Source organism: Zosterops lateralis (genome assembly GCF_965231275.1).
Source record: "Zosterops lateralis genome assembly, chromosome: 2".
Taxonomy (NCBI): domain Eukaryota; kingdom Metazoa; phylum Chordata; class Aves; order Passeriformes; family Zosteropidae; genus Zosterops; species Zosterops lateralis.
The window spans coordinates 103,320,046-103,342,939 of NC_139763.1; the positions used below are offsets into that span (position 1 = coordinate 103,320,046).

General features: G+C 52.5%; 1 protein-coding gene across 1 annotated transcript; it reads right to left on the reverse strand.

Moving 5' to 3' along the window:
* Window positions 1-529: 529 nt before the first annotated feature.
* P2RY2 (purinergic receptor P2Y2) lies at window positions 530-8,398 on the reverse strand. Its single transcript, XM_083855116.1, has 2 exons — window positions 8,238-8,398; window positions 530-1,623 (listed from the first exon to the last, which is right to left on the reverse strand). The coding sequence occupies exon 2, from the start codon at window positions 1,617-1,619 to the stop codon at window positions 540-542; it is 1,080 nt and encodes a 359-aa protein (XP_083711242.1). The 5' UTR covers window positions 1,620-1,623; window positions 8,238-8,398; the 3' UTR covers window positions 530-539.
* Window positions 8,399-22,894: the final 14,496 nt, after the last annotated feature.

A 22,894-nucleotide genomic window follows, 5' to 3' on the forward strand; every position in this document is an offset into this window, starting at 1 on the left:
TGCTCTGGCAGCTTGAAGCTGGGAGAGCATTTCTTCAGGGATGCAAAGCTGCGGGAGACCCTCTCCCGCTCTGGGTGATACTTGTCCTTGACATTTGCATCAAGCTGTTCAGCAGAACTGCAGCTGACTCTCCTGATCCACTCGAAGCCTTTCCTGCCTTGCCAAGGCACAGAGGAACTCCAGCTCCCCCTGTGCCAGGCAATCTGCAGGCAGAATTCTTTAGGGAGACCTTTCACACACGGTGTTTTTGCTTTGGAAAATGATTCAAGGCACTCTCAGGGCACGATTTTTTCCCCAGATTTGGTCACCTCAGCGTTGATCAGAGGGGCAGGCTGGGATGCAGAGCCAGACATCAGGGTTTACATGCGCAACCACAGCTGCATCTTCCTGAAAAAAATACTGCACAAAACAAGCAGAGGAGCGCGTTTGACACAGACCACGCTGAAGCGGGTGCAAGCCCAGCACCCCAAAGCTTCGGGCCCCAGAGCATCCTGTGCCCTCCTCACACCCAGTATAAACCCTTCTGCTGAGGAGCAGAGCTAGGATTTCAGATCCTTGGAGAGCGTGTCCGTGTCAGTGCTGGTTCCCAGGTGATTGTTGGGCACGATGCCCAGCGCCACCTCATTCTGAGGCTTCCCTAGCACCATTTTGTGGCCAGCAAACTTCATAAATCGTTGCCCTGCTAAGAAATACAAAATGGGATCCAAGCAGCTGTTGGTGCTGGCGAGGGGACGAGTCACCTTGTAGGCCAAATTGATGGCATTGAGGGTCTGGCAGCTCAGGTCCCAGCTCCGGAAGGAGTAGTACAAGGTACGAGTGACGTGGAAGGGAAGAAAACAAACGATGAAGACCACCAAGACGATGATGATCATCTTCACCGACTTCTTTTTGGAGCGGGACAGGCGGGAGATGCCGCGGGTGGGCTGGAGCAGCCGCCGCGCCATCAGGCAGTAGCAGACGATGATGATGAGGAAAGGGATGCAGAAGAGCAGCACCAGCATCACCGAGCTGTAAATGACAAACTGGCCGAAGAGGTCCTTGCTGGAGGTGTCGTGGCAGGTGATGGTGTCGCCCTTGACGCTGGTGGTGACGAAGAAGAGCACAGGGGACTGGCAGGCCACGGTCACCACCCACACAGCCACCGAGATGCGGCGCGCGTGGCGCACGTGGCCCCACTGCAGCGACTTCAGCGGGAAGCAGATGCCCAGGAAGCGGTGGATGCTGATGCAGAGCAGGAAGAGGATGCTGCAGTAGAGGTTGGTGTAGAAGAGGAAGCGGACGATCTTGCACAGCCCCACGCTGAAGGGCCAGTTGTCCCCCATGGCATAGTAGTACACCAGCAGGGGCAGGGAGACCACATAGAGCGTGTCGGATATGGCCAGGTTGAACATGTAGGTGGTGGAGGCATTCCAGGTCTTGATCCTGAAGATGAAGGCATAGAGGGCCAGCAGGTTGAGGAAGAGCCCCACCACACACACGATGCCGTAGGAGACGGGCAGCAGGATGTATTTGAAGTCCTCATCAAATACGCACTTGTAGGGGTTGTCATCTGTGCCACCTGGGTCCAAGGAGCTGTTGGTGATCCTGGTCCAGGCTGGAGAAGTTGTGAGGTTCTCCATCACCCTGGGAGGAAAGCAAAGAGGCTGTAAGGACATGGAGACAAAGGCTCAAGAGGGCAGCACATCACTGACCACAGACACCATGGCCTCATGGTGCTGGTGACACACCTGAGTATGGGCATGGAGGAATTACGGTCAGGCAGATGAGGTGAGTTTTATTTAACCTCATTCTGCCTGTGGAGCACAGAGGAAGAACTGAGCTGCTTTAAAGACACCGACAAACCCCAGACCACATATGGGAGTCCACCCCAGACCTCCTGGAGCCCAGTTCAATGTCCCAAACCGCCCTTCCCAGCAGGTTCACACAGAAATTTGGTTCCCTGCATCACCTAACAGGAAAGATGCTCCATTCTGTGTTTAACCAGCCACGAGAAGTGACTCAACTGAGCACTATAAAAATGGGTCCTGCTAAATTCCAGCAGCTGGAAAATTTGAAAGAAAGGATTAGAAAGTGGAATTTCGGCAAGCAATCCTCATGACTGTCCTCCATTGCAGAGGTCTTCAGCTTCCTCTGGGAAGGCAAACCTCACCACACCTGCAGGCCCTGTAATCAAATCTTGCCAAAACGAGCATGGTCTCCACCACAGGGGCTCTGCCTGGCTCAGCTGTTGATGAGGATGAGGGGTCTTTAATGGGTTTAGTGTTGGGCTGATGGTGGCCAGGTCACAGCCCTGCTCCCTGGCCTTGAGCCCTGCTTGTGCAGAGCTGGTTTCTGCATGGGGCTGATTATCTGGGAGGAGAAAAATGGCCTTGAAAGGGTCTCTGCAGACACACAGAGCCTGGCCTGTCTGTGAGATGGGACAAAGGCTCTTTTGTGCCCTGGGCTCTGCTGACACATGATCTCTGAACGAGTCCATCAGTCAGGAATCAGATTCAAATGGATTTCCTCCCTTCCCGTAAGTGAAGCCGGGTTGATGTCCCTGCTGTTCCCTGCCTTACGGGAAGCCTGTAGAAATGTGGGATGAATCCAGCCCAGGAGCTCAGGGACTAGGAGCAGCAGAAAAGGTCTGAGGAAAGGTGCCCTTGGAGTGAGTGTGCAGGATGTACCCTGACCCAAACCTCACCAGGGTTTTAGGTGGAAAAGAGCAATCCCAGATTTTTCAGGTAAAGAGCTCAGCTCTAACCTGGTGCCACCATGCTGAGGGACAGTGTGGCCATGCCCTTTATGCAAAATAAGCACCAGATCCAGAGCTATCCTGCCCCTACCTCCAACTCAGATCCTGTAGGGAAGGAAGCAATGACAGGCTCCTCGAAGCTGCCAGCCTGGATGATCTCTCACCATAATAAAGCACTTTGGTACAAAAAAGCACCTTCTAAAAAAACTCAACTAATTGCAGAGGGAGAAGGGATGAAGCGATGCTTCCAGCCCATCACAAGGGGATAACTCCAGTCCTTGCTCTAGGGACTGGATAAAACAACCTGTCCAGAAGTGCACTGACATTATCCCTGATGATGTTTTCCCCATCCTGCTGCTTTCTCCTTGGAGCAGAGCAGAAACAGTGCTGGCTGAGGCTCACACTTCCCAAGGACAGGAGTGGAAACTACACACACTCTCACACCCCAACTAATCCTCCTATCTGCAAAAAACCCAATGTAACTTTGAGAACCACTCTGTGATGAAAATCAGGAGCCAGCACTGTCCTGGCCTCGGCGTTTTGCTTTTCCTGCACTCAGTTCAGCTTTGCTCCCATCCTGCTTCCCCTGAGTCCCCAGCAGTGTGGCTGTGGATGGAGAGGGTTAACAGAGCTCTGGCAGATGGGAAAACATTTTCCAGCTGCTGTTCTCCGCAGTTTCTTCCTTCCCTCTGAGCTCTGCAGATCTGTGGCCAAGCAGGGAGAGGTGGCCCACAGACCTGGCAGCTGATGAGACGGGTTGGACAGGCCACCGTGGCCGAGGGAAGCCACACAAGATGCCCTAAAAGGCACAGGGAAGGGTTACAGAGTTCCAGAGGCCTCAGCCTGGCATGGGATTTCACCATCTGCATTCCCTCTCTTCCCTGCACATAACCCAGCACTGACGGGGGGGGAGATTGCCCTGAATTCCAGCTCATCTTCCCACAGGCTCCTGAGACCCCAGCGAAAAAACCCAACCATAATCCATCTGTAAGCCAGGGATGTGCCAAGTTCCTCATCCCCATCTTCAGGACAAGGAGCAAACAGTGTCTGCTGCTTGGTTTGAATGCAGCCTTGTCTTCACTGTCGTGCTCTCCCTCCTTTTCCTTCTGGAACGCAAAAGCCTTTCTTTTTCCTTTTTTACCCGAGTTTTGCCCAGAATCCCTAGGACAAAACCTGCTGTGTGTGCCGGGCCCGTGGCTGCAGTCCACCCCCTCACTCCAGCCCCACTGCATCCGCAGGGAGCGAGCTGGAGAGGCCAGGGCCAGCCAAGGCATGTGAAGGCACAAGAGTTGGCAGCTGGCACTGCCCTTTGCTGTGCCCATGGCTGGCACAGATACCAGCTCTGACTGTGACATCCTGAGCCCCTGGCAGGGACGAGGGGGAGGCAAGAGCAGCAGCAATCCCTGAGGATGCCAAGCAGAATAAACACTGCTGTGATCCCCAAAAGCACAAATGCTTTGGTGAGAAGCACCTGCATCTGCCTCATCACTTCATCTCCTATCCCTTTCTGAGGTCACAGTGGGAGGTTTTTTCTCTGGCATTGGATGCAGGTGACCAGGCACAGTTTTTTGGGTGCCCTCCAGCCATCCACACACAGTTTCCTCCATGCTGAACCACATGCAGGTTGCAGTGGCAGGACCGTCTCTCTCTGCAGTGTGGCCTTGGATGTGTTTATCCCACGGGACATGGGAAGTTTTTCCCAGAAAACACATACACTCAGTGCCAGTGGATGAAGGCAGCACAGGAGAGAAGCCTGCTGATGAGAGGAGCCTGGGCAGGTCACTGCCCTCAAATAAAGTAGCCACAGGCATGTGCACGTGAAGTCAGCATCCCAAAATGCTCCTGTAACTGTATCCACCAGGGATATTGAGATCAGCCACTATGGAAAAGGAGGGGGCTGTCACAAGAGAAGGTCATGGGCAGCTTGAGAAGTGGGCAGCACTCCACAGGGACATCCCAGGATGGGCACTGAATTGCCAAGTCAAGGCCTTGACTCCTGATTTCTGCGCCATTTTTCAGCATTCCCACTCGTGTTTTGTGCTCGGGAATCTGCCAGGCTGCAGCAAAGTCACTGAAGATAACAAAGCGCAACCAAATCAGGGCTGCAATGGATACGTTTTCACAGGGGGCTGATGAGGTTTAATTGGCCTTCCCAAATAATTAATGGGGATTAATTTACCAGCAGGACCTCACAGAGGCAGCCCTTGGTTCTGCCACAGCTCTCATTGTTTCATGCTGGAGGTTGAAACCACGATCCATTCACTGCATTTTCTCCCTGACTCCCTTCCAAAGGACACATGGAGTAATGTGGTGTTTTCCCTGCCCTAATTCAGAGGCATTTAGTACACTCATCAAAATCCTCGCTCAGGATCAGAAGCTACTTGAGACTCTGGGAAGCAAACGACCTGGAATCGTTTTTCACTGCTCTGGGATTGTGGTTCAAACCCTCTGTGACCAAAAGCAAACAGGCAGCATGTTCAGATGCTCTCGAGCCTGTCTGCTCCCGATCCGGCCGAAATCTGAGCCTGCCCAAACTGCCAGGTTTCCATCTGCCCTTTCCCTTTGGATCCTTTCTGCCACAGTGACTTTCAGAGCCTTTCTCCTCTGGGCTGGCCCCAGCCACCAGTGTGGGCTGAGGACCTCCCCAGCTGTCCCAGCTCCACCATCCCCAGCACTTCTCTCCAGCAATGCCAAGGCAGGACACCTCCAAAACTCATTTCCAGGACAGCCAAGCAGCTTAAGGGGCTTTATCCATCTCCCTACCAGGCAACATCCCTCCTTTATCCCTGATGGGTGTGATGATCTACTCCTTCCTCCATCCCCAAAATAGCCAGAACACCTAATTTAAACCAAAACCTTGCAAAGAATCTGTGTTTCTGTCCCTACAAAAAAGCACCTTAGGAGGGCAGCTCCACTCCAGAAATGTATCTGCTCCACTGAAGCAGCCACGTGCCTCAGTTTCCCCTCCTGTCGCCAGACTGGGAAACAGCAGAGTTGAATTTGTTTTCTCCACAAAAAATATTTTTCTGGGGCTGTTTTGGTTTCCTAGAGGGTTTTTCATTGACTTGATCCAAGCTAAAAAGGGGAGAGAGAGTCTGGAGAAAAGATATAACTAGTTAAAAAAAACTTTATGAGTTTGTTTGGAGGTCAAATAAAATGTTTTGCTTTGAGAGAAATCACTTCTTCTGGGAATTTCTGGTTTCCCCCAAGAAACTCCCTGAATTCTTCCCTGAATCAATCCCCCTTCCAGCCTTCACTTCCCAGGGGTGCCAGAACCTCCTGCCTTGCTCCACACCATGGGAAATCAATTGAGATTAACCAAATCTGTGGCTTTAAAGTGAATAAAAAAATTAAATTGAAGTGAATTAAAACCATCAGTGACATTGGTAATTAAGGCCACTTTCATTCAGTTGAACCTGACTCAATTCCCAGCACGGCAGGGCTCTGGGGATGGATCCTTCTGGAAGCAAACATCAACCCTGGCCAACATTTAATCCCTTCATCAACACTTCCCTTCCTGCTTCAGCAAAGGTGATGCTCCCTGCCTGCTTTTCCATGCTGTGGGATTGGAGTGGATACTATCTGAGCCCTCAAACTCCCAGTTTTACTTATTCCATGGGGGAAGGAGAACACTTGCATCCCTTAGGCTTCCTGGAGGTAGGAAGGTGGTGTTTCTATCAGGATTTGGACTCTAGGTTTGCCCTCCATGACCTTTTGATGCTCACTGGAGGAAGCAACAGCCAGACAGAAGAGTGTGGGACCAGTTTCTGGCCAATCTGGTAACCCTACAGGCTCTGTATCTGGGAGAAAGGACATTTCCATGGAGACCCCCCAGCCTCCTGCCCACACCAAAGGAGTCACAACCACCCTGGAAAAACCAAAGGCACTCTGGGGAGCAACCAGGATAACATAATTACAGGGCACCACCAGAAAACCCCGCTGGGGGTGGACTTTGGGGGATAATTTCTTGCTCCACAGGCAGCATCCCAAGGGGGCAATGGGGTCTTTGGTTCATGGCAGGTTCCCACTCAGGGTTTAGTGGGGGCTGCTCACAGTGAGGAGGGAGCTCAGCGTGGCCGGCAGCACGCTCCGCTGCCAGAGAACTATTCATGGCCTTGGCTTCGTGTCAACAGCCCCAGATAAAAATCGCACTGGGCAGAGACAGGATAAAGTCACTCAGTGCCACGACCGTCAGAAATCCTTCTGGGGGTTTTATAGCCCACAAAGCCCTGGGATGCGGCCGCGCTTTGGGGCTCAGAGCATTTTGGGGTCTCTCCCTTTGCACTGGAGCCCCTGAACCCACCAGCCACCCTTTGCCTGAGGGAAATCAAGAGGAATTTGGTGGTAATGAACAGCCCAATTTTGGCAGCAGTGACCATGAGCTAGGGCCACCATCCCCCATGCTGGTGGCCCTCCAGAGCCGCGTTTGCTGCTCCTCACCTCGTGTACAGGAAGGCAGTGGGTTGCCAAATGGCTTTTGCAATAATCTGATAAGAAAACTGAAACAAAATGAGAAATAAGATGTTTTTCCCCTCAAGTTGTTCCTGCAGTGATGGCAGCCAGTGCCCGGCTCTGGGAAGAAGGGTGTTTTGGAAGTTAGGAGTGGCTAGAAGGAGTCAAATGGTTTGAAATCAGAGTATCACCCATTGCAGTGTAAATTAAAACGCTCCCAAAGAAATTACACAGGGAGCCCAGCCACACAAAGAGGTGGAAAAACACACGGAGCAAAGCAGGGAGCCAGCTCCATGGTTTAACCAGAGCTGTGCACGGGAAAACACGGGTAAACAGCCAGTGAATTCCCCAGGGAAGGGAGAAACTGAGCAGCAAAGATACTATTGTAAATTAATGCATTAAAAAAATCCAATAATTCAGGTAAAGAGGAGCAAAAGGAGCAGGAGGCTTCCCTGAGTGCCCAGTTTGAACTATTTGTGCCAGTACCCGCCCATGGCAGTGACTCCCTGCCGGCTGCTGCTCCCACCGCCCTGCCTTGGGACACTTTGGGGCCGTTCTAGTGGCAGTAGGGGCAGTGTGTGGGGTGAGAGGAGGAGAGCAGGAGAGTCGGGGTTCGGCTCTGTCCATGCAGTGCCCCACTTTGGGTGCACTGGGATCCTGTGTCACCCCTGTCACCCAGACAGCAACAAGTGCCACCACCGCCAATATGTGCATGTGCATGTCCGTGCCCGTGGGTATGTGCACACCGGGGGGTGTGTGTCCCATTCGTGTGAGTGTGTGTGTCCCCTATTCCTGTGTCTGTGTCCCCTTCACCCCCGTGCCTGTCGTGTCCCCATTCCCACCCGTGTCCCCATTCCCACCCCATCCACGAGTTCCCCAATCGACCCTGGAGGTCGCCGCCAGTCCTTCCCTTGCCCTGTCGTGGGCAGGACACGGAAGGTTGGACGCCCCCCAGGACATCCCTCCCTGGTCCCTCCATGGTCATTCCACGGTCCCTCCATGTCCCACTCCGGTCCCTCCGTGGTCCCCCGCCCGCCGCGGCCGCGCTCACCGGGGATGCCGAGCCGGGGGCTCCGTGCCGGGGGCTCCGTGCCGGGGGCTCCGTGCCGGGGGTTCGGCGCCGATCGTCCCGCTCAGGAGGGCGGCGGAGGCCCCTCCATGCCCGGCTGTGCTCCCTCCCCCGCCCCGGTGCCGCCGCTCCCGGTGCCGCCGCCGCTGTGAGCGGGGATGGGGCGGGCGTGGGGCCGCACCGCCCCCCCGGGCTGGGAACGCGCTCGGGACGGGGCAGGAGCCGGGCCAGAACTGCCCCGCCCGGGGCTGGGACCGCCCCTTCCCCCGGGGACGGCACAGGAGCTCTCCTCCCGGGATGGGAACGTGTCCGGGATCAGCGCCGCGGTCGGGACGGGAGCCTGACCGCCCCCTCTCCTTCCCCTCCGGAATGGCACTGTGGTACTATGGCTGGGAGCGGGATTAGGGTAGAGCAGGACCCCCCCGCTCTCTCCGCCGGAGATGGGGGTACGGATGGGATTGGGGACCGGGGCTGGGACCGGACACCGACCTCTCTCCCCTTTCTTCCCCGGGAATGGGACCGGGGTGAGGGTTGGGACAGGTGACCCTCCCCCATCCTCCAGAAATGAGAGCATAGGTGGCATCAGAATCGGGACTGGCGTTGGAGACAGGCGATTGCTCCCCAAATCCTCCCCCGGGGATGGGGCCGGAGTCAGGACAAGGACAGGACCCCTCCCACCTGTCTGTCCCGGGAACGGGACCATGGATGGGATTGGAGCTGGGACTGAGACCGGACTCCCTTCCACGGGTGCTAGGGGCCAGGACTGATGGCAGGACCGCAATGTTGGGACTTTTCAGCATTGCTGGAGCCAGGAGGACATGGCAGAAGGTTTGCTCCAGGTTTGTCTCCTGCTGTGTCTTTGAACTGCTGTCCCCACTGAGCCCTGGCACGACACAGGCTCCCAGGAAGCTGCAGGGAGCTGCAGAGGGCCACCACCACCTTCACAGCTGCCCTCTCCTGCAGCCTGCTGCCCAAGGGAAGCAGTGGCCAGGTTCAACCCAGCCTTCCCAGTGGGGCTCATTCACCTGGGTGAAAAACCTTCAGATTTGAGGGGGCTGGAGGGTTCCTGGACAGGAGCAGCCCCACGGGATCGTGTGCAGGTGGCCCAGTTGTTTTCCACTGCTGCGAGTGCAGAGCGAGCCCTGGTGCTCCCCTGAGTATTCCTCAGCTGTGTCCCTGGGTGAAAGCCAGATCCTCCTTCCCCAGCTGGATCTGATTTCATGTGGGGGTCCTTGGGCCCCCTGGCTATGGCTGGGGGGAACCATGAAGCCCCTGATGGAGGAGAGGAAGGACACCAATGGCATCTATTATTCAACAGCAGAGTGGCAGCTGGCTAAGGAGGCATTAAGAGGATATGAACTCCTGGCATGGACACAGTGCTGCAGAGATCTTGCTCACGGACCTCCATGCCAGAAAAGAGCAAAAAAAATATTCCTGTTTCCTTCTTCTGATGTAATTTGTTTAAGGAGGGAAAACAATACATCACATCACAGCTATTTGGGGCTGATAAGGAAGGACAGGCCTGCTGCTTGCCCAGGGGGGAGGGTGATGCCTGGGCAGAGCTGCTGAGTGAGGCTCAGCTGGGTGAAGCTGCCCAGCAGTGCCCTGGGTGCTGAGTTCAACCCATCTCTCTCGGATTTGGAAACATTTCTTGGGCAAAGGCTGGGTTCACCCAACCTTAATTTCATCCTCCAAATCCTTCGCCCTCCCAAGGAGGGATGATGTCCAGAGGTGATGGATGGACGTGTGGATGATGTCCAAGGAGTTGTTGCTGTCCTTGCATGAGCTGTGACCTGTGGGGTGATGGCTGCTGCTCAGCAGCCCTTGCCTGGCGCCGTCTCCCCCAGCCTGGTCCTCCAAGGTCTGAACACCCGCAGCTCGTCCTCCGTGAGATAAAGCCAAACAACTCAGAAACAAAAGGCAGGCGCCTTCCTCATCCCCAGGGGTGATTCATTATGGCCAGGCCAGCTGAGAGGTCTGTGTGGAGGCTTGGTGCTGCATGCTTCAGCAGGCCAGAGGAGATATTTTTCTAAAAGCTTCTTTGGAGCGGGGAAGTGGTCCCCTGGAGAGTCCTCTTCCCATCAGACCTTTCCCGAGCCTGGTTGAAGTCCCAGCAGCTTCCAGCAAGCAGGAGCTTCTCAGCTTCACTGCCCACTGCAAGGAAAAACCTTTCCTTTGCCTTCCTTTGCTTTTCCTCACTTTAATCCGCCTGTTTGGGTGTGAGGGAGATGGAAAGAGGGTGTCAACCCTAATCCACCTTACTCATTTCTGTCCTTCATGCAAGTCACCTGTCACCCAGGGGACCCAAAACCAGAGCCTCCCTTGCCCCAAATCTCCATTTCCCAGCTCCACAGCAGCTCAAACAAGCCCGAGGAAGAGGCAGATGTTTTAATCCTGCTGAAAAGCAAATGATTTGTGCAGCTGCAGTGCAGAAGACGGACGCAATACCCAGCAAGCCGACCTGGAAAGCAGCCTCACGTTTCCCTCCGTGGCTTCATTTTTCAACTGTTTTGGCAGCCCAGCAGGTTTCTAAGACACTTTCAAAACATTTCCATGTTGACTGGCGGGCAGGAATGTGATACAGGAATGGGTGGACCAGGAAGGTCAGGCTGGCCACAGCAGAGCCTGCGCTGCACCCATGGGTGAAGCTCAAACATGCAGGGAGGCACCAGCAGAAGAGCTGGAGACAGGCTGGCATAAATCAAATCTCTTTTTTTTTTTTTCTTTTATTTTGTTTCTAAAGCCTTAGGTGCAGCAAGTAAGAGAGTTTGGGAGTGTTGGGCTGAGCCTGCAGCCCTGCCCAGTATTGGCTGGTGGGAGAGGAGAGGGTGAGCACTCACCTAAATCCGTGCAAGTGCAAACTGATGCCCTGATCCCACCTTGATACTTTTGGTGGTGACCTGGCTGGTCAAGTGTAACTTGAGGCCATTTCCTCTTGGCTGTGCCAGGAGCCAGTCCCTCTGTCCATCTCTCATCCTCAGATGCTCTGAGGGAGCCTCCTCTTGCCACCCCTGAGGCTGCATCACCCTGGAGGTGCTGCTGGGTGGGTGCTGAGCACAGGAAGACACTTTCCTCCCTTTTCCACCCTTTTCTCACTCATCCCTTTAACAGGAACTGACAAATGGACACAGACAGGGCACAGGGGACATTTGCTGTCTGGGGCTGGTGCTCTGTGGGGAAGAGGGAATTGGAGAAGCCCCGAGGCATGTGATGCAAGCAGCGAGCCTTGAGCACATTGCTTCAGTGCAGGGAGGGCTTTGCTCTGTGGCTGTGGCTGTCTGGGTGGGGATTTTCTCTTCTCCACCAGCGGCTGGGGTTTTTTTTAAGCCCAGCTTTCGCTTCCTCCCCACTGAGTGCATGTGAAGTCTCTCCCCTCCTCTTCCTCACCATCAGGAGGGTGATGCAGGTGCCACTCGCTTTTCCTCCATGCTCCTGCATAACCCAGGTTTTTTGAAGGGGTTTCCAGACTCCAAGTGCATTTCCCCCCTCAAGGTGATGCTTGGAAAGAGGGGTAGGGGTGCTGCCACGACCTCCCAGGCAGCAGGAGCTGCCTGCCAGGCCCTAAAACACAAGCATCCCATTGTGGCCAAAAATGTTGCTTCTGGGAAGACCATAAATAACTAAACACCTCACACCAGGGCAGGTGTGTTAAAATTAACCCATAGGCTTGGGCTACGTGTGCTGTGGGTTCCCAGATTCACAAAAAAGTCACAAAACTCAACGAGGTCAGCTCTGTCAGGGTTATCTCTGCTTCTGCTGACCCCATTGATGGCTTTCTTAGGAGCAGAGATGCTGAGTTTTCTGCCAAATATCATTACACTTCCTCTTCCTCTGGGACTGCCTAGAAAATAGTAAATAAGACAGATAAAAAAAAAATCAAAAAACTAACCCATTCAAGGTCTCATTCAAGAGGGTTTGAACAAGTTGCAACAGCAGGAACTGTTGGAAGGGGTGTCCTGGAGGACAGAACTTGCTGCTGGAGGAGGTTTTGCACTGATCCTGGCATTCAATAACACAAGTAAACACACATGTCCTCAAACCAAGCCCTCCTAAAACCAGCAGCAGAAACACATCTACATAATGGTCCTGGCCTAAAATAGTGCTGGGGGAAAGGCTCTCCTGAAAAAGGCTCCTTTCTCCTCATTTCCCTATTTGCAGAGCTGCTTAGGAGCTGTGCAGGAGCGGTCCCAGCTGTGCCTCGACCCCTGGCAGCAGCTTGGTGGGATTCAATGGGCATGGGCAGCTGGATTGTGGGGTCCAATCACCCCCAAATTTTGTGGGGTTACTGCTCGGCTGACCCACCAGCAGCTCAGCCTGGGGGTGGAAACAGCCTGGCACCACAATGGATTTAGATCCAGCTGGAGATTGGTTCCAGGGGTGGAGTGGCAGGGTCCCCATAGCATCCCATGTCTCCCATTTTTTACTGGGTCCTCATGAAATCCACAGCAAAGAAAAGCCACAGAGATGCTCAGGAGCAAGTTCCCATTGATGCTGGAGAAAAAGCCATTTTCCAGTAGTTCTGTGGGCCATTATTTTTGCTCTGAGCTCCCAGCAGTGAGACCATGGAGACCAGCACAGGGTCCCACCCTGGATCCTCTTTGTTTCAAAAAAATAAAAATACTTGTTCTCACTATGGGACTTCTGAAATCACTTCCTTCCCCTTTTGCTCCAAAACAACCCTTGTGTCCTCAGAGGGATTCCCACTGAGACACCCCCAGGGATGGCCCTGGACCCCAGAAAGCCACTGCTGGGGTGATCCTTAACCAGCTCAGCCCAGAAAACAGGAGGTTTGCTCAACCCCAGTGAGTCCAGCCCGTGCTTGGGGCCCCCTTGGAGATGTCCATCCAAATTAACTTCCAATAAATTTTATTTGGTGTTCAAGTCAAATGGGTGAAAGAATCACATCAAGTGTCTCTTTTAGAGCCCAAACTGATCACATGGGGATTTGAGAGATGGGTGAGGATGGGGAGGGTACCATTACACCTTCCCAATGTCCCAGTACACCTCCTGGGTGACCCATCCTGTTTCCTGCCCTTTGGGAAAAGGTTGGTGTCGTCCTCCTACACAAGTTGTCAAGTTGTCCTTTAGCAGCTTCCCCATGGATACAAACCCTGTTGGAAGAAAATAAATATTAGATCTGCTTCGACTGTCAATAAAAATAACAGAATCACTGAGGCTGGAAAGAGACCATCAGACACAACCATTCCCCCAGCACTGCCAAGGCCACCACTGACCCATGTCCCCAAGTGCCACATCCGCACAGCTTTAAATCCCTCCAGGGATGGGGACTCCAGCACTGCCCTGGGTAGGAAAACCTCTCTGCAGAGGATGGATGCAATTCAGGTTCTCTGTTTTAAAACCCCTCCACCATGATTATTTATTTTAAAATTGCATTTTCCTGTATTTTTTCATTTAACACACCAATTAGACCCAAATTGGGCTCTTGAAGCCTGCCCTCAGGAGTGCAGAGTTCTGTGACCCCTGTTTTCCTGGCTGGAGCAAAGAGGGAAGGTAGGAAATTGGGTCCACATGGAATTGTCCCACCCCGAAAAGGGAAACCAGCCCTGCGGCTCATTCCCAGCTGGAGTCCTTGTCAGGAGGCCAGTGTTGTTATCTAGGGCCTGGCTGGTGTTTCTTCTTTGGACCTTTGCCACTGCAGTTAAAATATCTCTCCCACCACTCCCAGCATGTAAAGGTCACATTCCAGAGATTAAAGCAGAGCCTCCCAGGCTGGCTCCTTGGCTTGGGATCCCTGTTGGGACCGGCGTGGAGCAAAAGCCTGGGGATGCTGGGTGTGCACTCCCAGTGCTGGAGATCCCCTGGCCAGGAGTGGGCCTGTCACCAATGCCAGCTTCGACATCCTACATGAGCTGGACATGGAGCTATGGACAATTCTGAGCTAAACAGAAGCCAATTCCCCCTGGTCAAATGGTTAATTCTGTGTAAATCTGCTCCTAGCCCTCAGCCAAGCAGTCCTGGGAAGTCCAAGTTTGCGAAACAAGCTTTGGAGGCATGGAGTTTGTTTGACCAGCTCTTACAGCTGGTCCTGTGCATGCTTTTTGTCTAAAAAAGTCCTGGAATGACAGGAAAGGGTTTCCAAGCTAAATACAAGTGGAGAGTAATTGAGTGCTTAATGAAATGGGTATTGGTGAGACCATCTCTAAATGAAAGGATAAGTTGTGCCTAAGGAGCAGAGGGTGTGTGGGCAAGGAGAGAGGGAAGGGGAATAAAAATTCCATTGTCCCCAGGGAGAGAGGAGTCAATAGTCTGTGGCACAGGAGATGGGAAGGACAGTGAGACCTGCAGTGTGTCCTCTGCAGAGACACAGACCTTCATACCAGCATCCTTTTCCCAGCTGGATGAACCAAACTGCATCATCCAAACGTGCATGAAGCAGCTTAGGGCAATACAAGGGTTCCTTCTCCATATCTCTCAGGGCTGCTCCTGGTGTCAGCAGGGCTTTTCCAGGAGAGGTGATGGTGGTGCTCCCTGGAACTGCTGCCTTCATTCTCTTCTCGTGATGAGGAGACCTCTTTGAGGAAATCTTGGTTATCCTGGCAGCCCTGCTGACATGGACATCACTGATATTCCAGGCTGAAGATAAGGGAAAACTGTCCCACAAGCAGGTTGTGCAACCTCTGTCCTTGGAGCTTTTCAAGGCCCAACTGAATAAAGCCCTGCATAACCTGGTCTGACCCCAGAGTTGCCCCTGCCATGACCAGGAGGTTGGACTCAGACTCCCTGAGGTCCTTTCCAACCCCACTTATCCTGTCATCCTCTGACCCAAGGATCCCAAACACATCACCGATAGAGCAGCACCTTGACCTAGTCTCCTGTGGCTCCACTGCCCTGACCCATGGGTCTCTGTCATAAAGTGGGGAGTTTTACTGAGGTCAGCAGAAAGTCAGGTCCTTTTATTTCAGCTTCCACATGAACTTCACCCGGCAGCCTTCCATGAAATCCAATAAGTCTAGACTCTGATCCCTGCAGCTGGTGACATTTAATGACACTTCGGGCTGGTAGCTGTCATTAAAACTGAACCACAACCTCATGCAGAAACAAGAGAGTCTCATTGCCACTGGGATTTACCTTTTCCTGGTTAGGAAAATACCACGAGGAAGACCCTTCCCTTAGCTAAGAGCCTGCAGGTGTTTCCTAATGATTCCAGGCATGGGGGCTGTCCAAGTTGTCCCTTTCAATGAGTCAGTCATGGGGTGTCCACGGCAAAGTTTTGGAGACACAGATGGAACCCTCAAGGCTCTGTGATTTTTAGAACAAATAGATCATCTGATAAGAAAACCCCAGGCAGAGATAATTTTGGGAGCAGGTATTTCCAAGGGAAGTGGATGGAGATTTCTCTCCAGATAGATAATCACCAGGGAGAGGGATTGCCTCCAGTTTACACAGGAGTGAGTCACTCACCTTCCTGTGGCAGGAGGAAACCCTCGGCAGATTGGCACTCCATGGACCTTTCCTTTGTAAGGAGGCTGCTATTCTGGGATACAATGCTACAATGCTCTGCTTCTTCCCGTGTCCCTCAGGGCCAGCAGCGTGGGCTGGGGAATCCCTAGCACAGTGGAGACCCTCCTCACCGCCCTGGCTCTGCGCTTCCTCCATGGAGGGATGGCAGCAGCTGGGAGCAGGGGGAAAAGCGGGCACCTCTGGGCAAGGCTCAATCCTGGTGCTGACCAGGACAAGGGGGAATGGCTTCCCACTGCCAGAGGGAAGGGTCAGATGGGATATTGGGAAGAAATTGTTCCCTCTGAGGGTGGGGAGACCCTGGCACGGGGTACCCAGAGAAGCTGTGGCTGCCCCCGGATCCCTGGCAGTGTCCAAGGCCAGGTTGGATGGGGCTTGAAGCACCCTGGGATACTGGAAGGTGTCCCTGCCCATAGCAGGGGGTGGAATGAGGTGACTTTAAATTCCTCCCCAGCTCAAACTATTTGATAATCTTCCATGAGGGCCATGAGGAGGTGAGATCATCTCACACCAGTGTGGTTTTAGAGTATGTGGGAAGTCTGTTCCTGGACTGCTGGGTGCTCTCTGCTCCAAAATTCAGCTCTCACTGAGAAACCCTAAACCCCAGTGGGACAGAGGATAAAGGGCAGGATTGTGGGGCCAGCATCCAGGAACTGGGGCATGAGCTCTGCACCACGTCCTGTCCCCCTCAGAATAACTGGGGTTGGGGGCGTTCTCTGCTGTCTCTGCTCCAAGCCTTCCATGAGGTCAGGTTTTGTCGAGGACAGGCTTGACTTCCTCTAAGGATGGAGATTTTCCTACTCTTCAATGGGACCTCTCCAGCTCCTCCATCAGCCTTGCCTCTCTCAGCCCAACCATGCTCCCCATCCTGGTCCTGCTCCCAAACTCCCTGAGCATTCCCATTCCATCATGCAGGTGGTTACAGGAGTGATGGAGGTTGTTCAAAAAGTTCTCAAGCCTGTCCTGGCACTCTAGGACTCCCTGGAGCATGCAGGAGAGGATCTCCCAAGTGCAGCTGCAGTGAGACATTGCATGTGTGGGATTAACAGCCCACAGCATTGGGTTAACCCTTCACATTCCTTCTCCCAGCTGTCCAGAGGACAGCACTTAGACCATGTCCCTGTACTTCCCAATGACATCCTGATGGCACCTGGTGTCCCCAGGATGCCAGTGAGGAGTCAGTAGATCCTTGGGGGGGATTGGGACAAAGGGACACAGAGGGCTAAGGAACACATGGGTAAGGCAAAGGGCTCTGTTTAGGTCTCAGTGAGATCAGAACCAGGTTGCTCCAAGGGACAGCCTATCCCTGGGAAATACCTTTGGTAATGGAAAAGGGATGCTCAGAAGACAAAAAAAGATCCCCACATCCTGGCAAGGGCAACCTGCACTCCCAGGCAGTGCTTCCTTCCCGACCTTGGCTGGTGAGTCCCCCTCACCTGGGGCACAGAGGCGCTCTGTGTTGACAGAGTTCACCTCAGCTTGTGCAACCATGGAATTACCATGACCTACACACATTGCTGTGTGTCCCAGATGCCATCCCAGGGCCGGGAGGGCAGCACGGGGCTGCCCAGGGCGTTCCCACCTCGCAGAGTTCGGGTTGTGTTCCAGCCCGAGTTGGGACACGCCGCCGCCAGCAGCCGAGCGTGGCACAGCAGCTGAGTCAGAGGTGCTCTGCAGCACGGCCAGCCCTGCATGGCATTTCTGGGAGTCTGGGCATGTAGAAATGCAAACATGGGCTGCAAAGTGTGCCTGCCAAATCAGCAGCAGCAAGGATGGGGAAAAAAAATCCTTATTTTGCATGATCTCAAAGATCACCCAGTGCCACTCCCTGCTTTGGACAGAGATACCTTCCACTATCCCAGGTTGCTGGCCAATGTGGTCTTGGGCACTTCCAGGGATCCATGGGCAGCCACAGCTTCTCTGGGCACCCTGTGCCAGGGCCTCTCCACCCTCACAGACAGGAATTCCTTCCCAATATCCTACTTAACTCTGCCATCTGGCAGTGGGAAGCCGTTCCCCCTTGTCCTGTCCCTCCAGCCTTTGTCCCTCTCCAGCTGTCCTGAAGCCCCTTTAGGCACTGGAAGGGGCTCTGAGGTCTTCCCAGAACCTTTTCCTCTCCAAGCTGAAACCCCCCAGCTCTCCCAGCCTGGCTCCAGAGCCCTTTCCCTAAGCTTTCTTAAGCCACACATTCCCAGATAGGCATCTTCTCTCTGCAGGGCCAGTATAAAGCTTAACCAAGCTCATGTTTATGCCTCCAAGTGCTGGGACTTTCCAGATTTAAGATCTGCATTTATGGATGGGCAAAGCAAACAGATTAAGTATTTCACGGCGTTAAAAGCCAGCACAAATTCCTGTTTCATTTCCCCTGTGACTCAGAGATGAGCACTCACTCCCTGGCATGGCTCTTGTGTTTGCCATTGTTCCCCATCAGCTGTTCCTAGGGAAAAAGAACCTTTCCCAGGGCAGGAGCAATGCCCTCAAAGCAGGAAAAGCAATTTTCTCTGAAAAATCACTTCATAGTGGAGAGGGGCTGGTTTTATGCAGGTGATGTATAAACCCAGCTGCCAGCTCAGCTGAGCTTAGGCTTATTTAGAATCACAGAATCATTAAAGTTGGAAAAGCCCTCTAAGATCATCGTGCCAGCCATTAACCCTGATCCTCCATGTTCACCACCAAACTGTGTGCCCAAGTGCCCTAATTCAGTGCTCTCAGGCACTGATAATCCACTAGGGTTGAACAAACTCATCTTTGGGAGGGCAACATGAGACTGTTTCTCTGCCTTTTGATGAGAAACCAGCACTGAATTTGTATTTGTAAGGGGTTTATTGCTGCTTTCTGGTGCTCAGGCTGCAAACAGTAATCCAAGCTCATAGAAAACTCAAACCACTCAATAGATGTCCATTTTTACATTGGGATATTAAATTAGGGGATTACTTATTGTTAAAATGCTTTGATTGGTAATTACAGCCATAATGCTCTAGGAGAATAAAAATCCCTGGAGCCCTTTCTTATTCTCTTCCACATTTTGGGGTTTTCACTTCTCCTCCTCTCAAAGCCTCACCCTCCAAATAATCTCATTTCACTGGCAAAAACAAGCAGCAGAAGAGACCCACTGGCAGGAGTGGGGTTGATCTCTGTGCCTTTGCTCATTTACAGCAGGGATAAATCACTTTTGCCCTCAGCATGGAGCTTTGTGGTCACTTTGCTTCAGTGAGCAGGACACTGCAGCCCAGAGCATTATCTCTGGGAAATGGAGAGGAATAGGAATTAAACCAGCTAGAGACACATCAGCACATTGCTCTCACCACTTCTCCTTCTTTCAGGAAGCTTTGGTTCCCCTTTGTGTGTGAAGATCCAGCTCTAAACCCAATTTGTCCCACTTCCACCCTCTGGACGGAACGTGCCAGGCCATGCACAGAATGGGGGGGAAAGTGCCAAAATTGGTTTACGCCTCACTTTCAACTCCATGTCCAGTTTCACTTCCTTCCTAGCCTTGGCAGAGGATGAGTAACTCCAAGATCTTCATGGCTGGTGGCCTCTGAGGCCACACATTCATCTTCTGATGTCCTCTCCTGTCTGCATCAAGGAGCTTCCTCCTTATCCAAGTCCAGTCTCCTTACAAAAGGAGATTTCTTAGGAGCTTCCTCTCTGCTTCCTTTACTGGCACCCAGTGTCAGGGGAAGACTTGACAGAGACACCTTCTGTTTGGAAAAGGTACTGGGAAAAGGGAATCCGTGTAAGATTTTTACCTTTATTCTTCACCACAAGAGTGGTGAGGCCCTGGCACAGGTTTTCCAGAGAAGTTGTGGCTGCCCCATCCCTGGAAGTGTCCAAGGCCAGACAGATTGGAGAGATTCGGCAGGGAGTGGAACTGGATGAGCTTTAAGGTGTTTTCCACAAACCATTTTGTGACTCCATGATCTGAGGCTGCATCCAGATCCCAAGGTTTGCAATTCCCCGTAGCTGAACCAGAGCCAAGCTCCCGGGCTTCACAGCTAGGATTGTTTGAAGTTGGAAGGGGCTTTTCTTCAGGAAGATCACAGCTTCTTCCCTGCCTCCCTGGCTGTAGGAAGAGAGCGGGGAAAGGGATTTTAAGGCTGGCCAGGGTGAATGGAGATGTCTGCATGAGAAAGCACCCGCAGAAACTCAGTGCCAGCATGGAGGGGATGGCTGGTGGTGATAACCAGGGCTGTGGTGGGATGTGGCCCAGTGGGGAACACTGGAAAGGAGCCATCCCTGTCCAGCCCAGCAGCTGTGGGCTGATACAGTCCCTGTGCAGCTGAACCCCAGTGAGAGCAGTGCTCTGATAAGGGCAGGGAGCAGACAGGTGCTGGCATCTCTAACATCCTCCCACTCTGGAGGTCAAGCAGCTCTTCCCACAGCAGTCCTGCTCTGGGTGTGCCCTGTCCTACATCCACCATGGATGCAGAAAGCAGTCTAGCAATCCCTTTCCCTCTGCAGCTGTAAATAAGGAGGAGAAGGACTTCGCACATCTTTTCCCAGCCACACAATAATCTTTAGCCCTGTGCAACTCCTGGTCCCCCAAAACTGCCCTTAGACACATTTTTGCAGAACCTCTTTTCAGGTGATTATCTCTGTCCAAGATGGATTTTTTCTCAGCTGCCTTAGAGGGATCATAGAATCACAATGTGGGTCATATTGGAAGAGACCTCAGAAATATAAAATTTCTAAGGATGGGAAGGACTTCTAAGGCCACTGAGTCCAATCATTACCCAACATCACCATTTTTACCTTTAAACCACATCCCCAAATGTCACATCTACGCATTTCTGAACAGTTCCAGGCATCCAGGGGCAGCAGCCACAGCTTCTCTGGGCACCCTGTGCCAGGGCCTCCCCACCCTCACAGGGACAATTCCTTCCCCATATCCTGTCTAACCCTGCCTTCTGGCAGTGGAAGTCATTCCCCGTGTCCTGTCCCTCCAGGCCCTTGTGCAAAGTCCCTCTTGAGCACCCTTGGAGCCCCTTCAGGCACTGGAGGAGGCTCTAAGGTCTCCCTGGAGCCTTCTCTTCTCCAGGCTGAAGAGAAAACTCTGAGCAAACCTTATAGGAGCCTCCAAATGGAAGGATCCAGGACACTCAGCCCTCCCCATCTCCTGCCCTTCACACGACACCATCCACCTGCAGATAAAAATACCCCACTGGGAGCAGGCAGGGATGGACCTGCCCCGGGACAGATAGTGCTGGGATCACAGCAATGTGCCCCGGCGAGTTTCAGGTTACACATTAACAAGAAAAGAGGGAGAGCAGCGGTGAAAGTGACGCACGACCAGGCAGGGAATTTATAGCAGGGCTGGGACAGCCTCATCCTGACGTGCTCCGGGCAGCAGCAGGGGCACAGATTTGTCAGTCTGACAAACTTGGACTCCCAAGGAAGGAAAATCAAATGGGGACTGTAGGAAAGATGGAGACAAACTTTTAAGCAAGGCTCGTTGTGATAGTACAAGGGGTGATGGTTCTAAACTGAAAGAGAGGAGATTTAGTTTAGATATGAGGTGGAAGTTTTTTATAATAAAGGTGGGGATGTCCTGGCACAAATTGCCCAGAGAAGCTGTGGCTGCTCCTGGATTTCTGGAAATGTCCAAGGCCAGGCTGGATGGGGCTTTATATCAACAGAGAGGCCACATCCACTTCAAAGCACCAAGATGCACCTGGATAGCCTTGGAAACACAGCCACAGTGGCATGGGACAAAGGGCAGACACCGAGTCCTGCTCCAGATGTCCCGATGCCTCCTGTTCTTGTCTGGTCAGATACAATCAGAGCAGGAAAGCTGCCAGTTCCTGGAGGAAAACAAATCCCATAAACCAGCCAAGCGTCCCTGCTCTCAGATATTTGCACTTTCAATGTGTTCTCATGGAAATTAATCCCAGTCTCAGCCCTGCAGGTATGGTAAACATTAGAAGGAAGGAATGGGGAGAGGCCAGGACAGTGGAGCAAGAGGAACAGAGCTGTCTGGGTGTACCAGCCTGCCCCAAAATGTAGTGGAACAGGCCCAAGCAGGACATGGCAGGGCTGCTGGGGCTCCTTCCAGCCCGGCTGGACCTTCAGCTCCCCGTGGCCATGCCGGCTGCCCAACCAGTCCTTCTCCCTCACTGTCACCTGGAGGAGGCTGGTTCTGTCCCCTGGGCTCCCCAACAGGTCCTTCAGGGTTTCCTCGGGCTGCACCGGGTTACACCAAGCCCCAAAGAAGAATTTTTAATTCCGCTGGGGAGAGCCAAAGTGTGTAAGAAGTAAGGAATTCTTGGGAGGGGGAAAAATACATAGTGCCCTATGAAACTTATTTTCCTCCATCCGTAGGATTCTGCGCTTCCTGCGCGCTTTATCAATCTCGTTGTTCTTCCCAACCCATATATTTTCTTTGCTCTTTTTCTTTACTTTTTAAAATATTTCTTTCTGTTTTTTCTTTCCTGGAGAAAAGCAGTGAGCGATGTCAGCCGCTGAGCTGTCACCTGTCCCCTTCCCTTGCCTGTAGCACCGGTGTGAGATTCTCATCCACATGGCACCCCCGCGTGGGGAAAGCCTGGAGGCTCCGGCACCAGCCTCACACAATTTCCTTTTCATGGAAGGAAGGAAGGAAGGCTGGAAACACCTCGTTCAGTGCCACCATGAGCTTCGAAGGCCTGGAAGAAACACTCAGAACAGAATTGTGGATGTCAGATAATGTCAAACTCCATTTCTGGCTTTACCTGCTCCTGGGAGTGGTCGGGAACATTATGGATATTATGGCTAATTACTGCAGATAATTTTGTCTTTTCTTTATTTTTTTATTTTATTATACTTTTATTTACCTTTTCCTTGTTTTCATTATTTTATTCTTATATATATATTACTTTAGATGTATTTTCCAATATAAATGAATTTATGATTCTATGTGTGTGTCTCTCTCAATCATTATATCTACTAAGCTTTTTATTACTTATATATTCATTTAAATATAAAATCAATTCTTATACATTCATATATATCCAGACATAATATAAAATAAATATTCCTATAGAAGACAGCTGGACAGGGACTTTGGACAAGGGATGGAGGGACAGGAATGGCTTCCCACTGCCAGAGGAAATGGATGGGATATTGGGAAGGAATTCCTGGTTATGAGGGTGGGGGGGCCCTGACACAGGGTGCCCAGAGAAGCT